Source organism: Carlito syrichta, unplaced genomic scaffold (genome assembly GCF_000164805.1).
Source record: "Carlito syrichta isolate Samal-C Ts95f unplaced genomic scaffold, Tarsius_syrichta-2.0.1 Scaffold307172, whole genome shotgun sequence".
NCBI classification, from domain to species: domain Eukaryota; kingdom Metazoa; phylum Chordata; class Mammalia; order Primates; family Tarsiidae; genus Carlito; species Carlito syrichta.
In genome coordinates, this window is record NW_007251268.1 from 168527 (window position 1) to 172398 (window position 3872).

At 43.2% G+C, this 3872-nt stretch overlaps 1 protein-coding gene across 1 annotated transcript in view; it reads right to left on the minus strand.

Annotated features, from left to right (window-relative positions):
* YARS (tyrosyl-tRNA synthetase) overlaps positions 1 to 3872 on the minus strand; it is a 35701-nt gene that overhangs the window by 20481 nt on the left and 11348 nt on the right. Inside the window, exon 5 of the mRNA XM_008063984.2 lies at positions 1659 to 1739. Coding sequence (XP_008062175.1) covers positions 1659 to 1739 — 81 coding nt within the window. The remainder of the gene's footprint in view (positions 1 to 1658; positions 1740 to 3872) is intronic.

Consider the following 3872-nt stretch of genomic DNA (forward strand, 5'->3'; position numbering starts at 1 on the left):
TTTTTTAATTTTTAATTAAAAACAATTTTTTTTTGTAGAGATGAGATTTATGTTGCCCAGGCTGGTCTTGAACTCCTGGGGCTCAAGCAATTCTTCTGCCTCAGCCTCTCACAGTACTAGGATTACAGGGGTGAGCCACTGGATTCTGCCTATTTCTGGAATAAAACAAATTTTTTTATAGATGGCATCTTGCTATACTGCCCAGGCTGGTCTCAAACTCTTTGGTTCAAGTGATTCTCCTGCCTTGGCCTCCTGAAGTACTGGGATCACAGGCATGAGCCATCATACCCAGGCTATTTTCAGAATTTTGCTTTAATATGATAAGCACTTTTTTTTTTTTTTTTTTTTTTGAGTAGGAGTCTCACTCTGTCACCCAGACTGGAGTACAGTGGCACGCTCCCGGCCACCGCAGCCTCGATCTGCTGGGCTCCAGCGATCCTTCCACCTCAGCCTTCCAAATTTCAGACCTTGTCTCTAAAATAAATCAAGAAAATTTAGCTGGAACTACAGGTGTGAGCTATCATGCCTGGTTAATTTTTGATTTATTGTAGAGATGTGGTGTCACCAAGTTGCCTAGGCAGGTCTCGAACACGCGGGCTCAGGCAATCCACTCACCTCAGCCTCCCAAAGTGCTGGAATTACAGGCTGAGCCACCGAGCCCGGTGAGCATTTTTTTTTTTTGAGTAGGAGTCTCACTCTTTTGCCCAGGCTCGAGTGCAGTGGCACACTCGGGCCACTGCAGCCTCAACCTGCTGAGCTCGGGTGATCCTTCCACCTCAGCTTTCCAAATAGCTGGAACCACAAGCATGTGCCACTACACTCGGCTAAATTTTCTTGATTTATTTTAGAGACAAGGTGTGACCAAGTTACCCAGTCTGGTCTCAAACCCCCGGGTTCAGGCAATCCTCTTGCCTCCACCTCCCAAAGTGCTGAAATTACAGGTGTGAGCCACGGCACCCAGCCTGTAAGTACTCTTAATACATAACTCTGGTTGCACTTATTATTTTCTTAGGATAAATGCCTAGAAAAAGAATGATAAGTGAATAGATAGAAACATTTTAGAGTGGTCAAATCATTCTCTAGGAGTTTACATTCCCATTAGCAGTGTTTTCTTTGCACCCTTGCCAATATGAGGTTTTGAAAAGCTTTCAAAAATACTAACCACTTCTCAATAGCTCTTTTCAAGTTACTCGAGTTCTTCCCCAGAAAATAACGATTATGGGTTTGTGCTGATTTCCTGCTGATTAGCCCTGTTAACCTCACCTCAGAAATGAGCAGTTCACCTAAGATGTAGGGCAATATAGACCAAATGCTTTGGGGAAAAACAGTAATTTTGACTGGTAGTGCCTCTCCCTGGGGAAACTGAATTCTTAGAAAAGAAGCAAATCCAACAGGTCTTGGGGCAGCTTCATGGTGGTAGCAAGAGCATGGGCTTTGAGTCAGACAGATCTGGGTACTAAATTGGCTCAGTTACTAACTGTATGATACTGGACAACTTTCTTATTCTTCTACCTTCAGTTTTCTCATTTGAAAAGCAAGGAGAATAACACCTATCATACAATATGATTATGATTAGTGGAACTGGCACATCATAGTTCGATAAACTTTAGTTGCACCTCTGAGGATCAAATGAAAAAAATAGGAAAGAGGACACTTACCTTTTCTGCAAAGGTGAAAATCTTTCTCTGATCAACACCTCCAAACTGGGCATCTACTTTTAAATACTCTTCATCCAAAGCCTGTGGAAAGAAACACATGAGCATAAACACTTAGTGTATTTCTTCTATTGGTTCTGAGAAATGAGAAACTTTGGAAAATTATTAGACTTTTCATAAAGTAGAGCCAGGAAGAAAATAAACATCTTTCAGCCTCCCTGTTGGCCTCAGAAGCTGCATAGACAGTTGCTGAGTGGCTACAGTGAACACTACTCTATGTGGGTATCAAAAGGTAAAAAAAAAACAAGAGTAGTCTCTGCCCTCAGGATGCTTATAATCCAGTGTGAACAGAGAAGAGGGAGAAGACAAACCATTGTCATATCAAAGGTACCCCACTGAATAAGGTAGTCTGGACAAATGTCAAATAAGTAGCACAAAGAAGTCCTGTGAGAGTTCAGAAAAAAGCTAAAACTGAACTAGTACACAGTGATAAATGTCTGTCACTTGTGACATGCCAGGCCTGGTGCCAGCTCTGTGGATGCAGATAAATGAGACTCTCCCTTCAGAAGCCCAATTATCCAGTTAGGAAGAGACATGCAAACAGATCATTTCAGTACAGTGTGCTGAAGGGTAAACTCAGACCTGCATATAAGAAACAGTGTTGGCTGGGCTCGGTGGCTCTGCCTGTAATCCCAGCACTTTGGGAGGCTGAGACGAGTAGATTGCCTGAGCCCAGGGGTTCAAGACCAGCCTGGGCAACTTGGTGAGACCTCGTCTCTATAATAAATAAAAAATTAGCCAGGTATGGTAGTGTGCACCTGTAGTTCCGGCTATTTGGAAGGTTAAGGTGGATGGAAGGATCGCCAAAGCCCAGCAGGTCAACGCTGGGGTGGCCGTGAGCGTGCCATTGTACTCCCCAGCCTGGGCGATGGAGTGAGACTCCAACTCAAAAAAATAAAAAATAAAGAAACACTGTTGATACAAAGAGAGAAATTATCTCTACCTAGTAAGTGGGGTGCAGAGAAGTCTTCTCAGAATCACACTGTGGGCTGAGCTTGGTTTTGAAGAACATATAGATGTTTTTCACCATGCAGAGGAAACAATGTGAGAAGCACAGAGGTGTGAAGTGTTTAGGGAAATTATGAATGATTGAGTCTGCAAAAGCATAAACTTCAAGGGATGTAGGCAGTGGTGAATGATGAGGTTAGAAAAGTAGGTTAGGGCCATGAAATGTAATGTCAGGGCACCAAGTGTTATCCTGGCCATAGTGAATGGTTTTAAGGAGGGGAGAAATATGACAGAGCTGTAGAAAGATCACACCAGTAACAGGGCAGGGCATGGAGTGGAGGCTTGTGGGTTGAAGACAAAGACAATAGCTAGAAGGGTGTTCTGAGAACGTAGGTGGAAATAATGATGAACCAAAGGCAGTGAGGATACAGAGTAAGAAGGAACTTAAGAGATTTTTTAAAAGTATAATAAAATTGAGTGCATGATTGGCTGGGGGAAAGAGGGAGAGGGGGAGGAAGAGAAGGTTGAACAAGAAGGAACAATCTAGAATGGCATTATCCAATACAACTTTCTCTGGTGATAAATATGTTCTTTGTCTGTATTGTCAAATATAATAGCCAACTGAGAACTTGAAATACAGGCAATGTGGCTGAAGAACAAAAATTTTAACTTTTATTTAATTTTAATTACTTTTTTTTTTTTGAGTTGGGATCTCATTCTGTTACCCAGACTGGAGTGCAATGGCATGATTATGGCTACCGCAGCCTTGACCTGCTGGACTCAGGCATTCCTTTCACCTAAGTCTCCTGAGTAGTTAGAACAGGTACACGCTATCACACTCAGCTAATTTTTTGATTTTCTGTAGAGAGAAGGTTTTGCCATGTTGCCCAGGCTGGTTAATTACTTTTAATAGCCACATATAGGCTGGGCGTGGTGGCTCACGCCTATAATCCCAGCACTTTGGGAGGCTGAGGTAAGAGGATTGCCTGAGCCCACTGGATCAAGACCAGCCTGGGCAACTTGGTGAGACCTCATTTCTACAATAAATCAAGAAATTAGCCAAGTGTGGTGGTGCATGCCTATAGTCCCAGCTACCTGAAGGCTGAGGTGGAAGGACTGCCTGAGCCCAGCAGTTCGAGACTGCAGTGGCTGTGAGTGTACCATTGCAATCCAGCCTGGGTGACAGAGTAGCATGCCAACTCAAAAAAA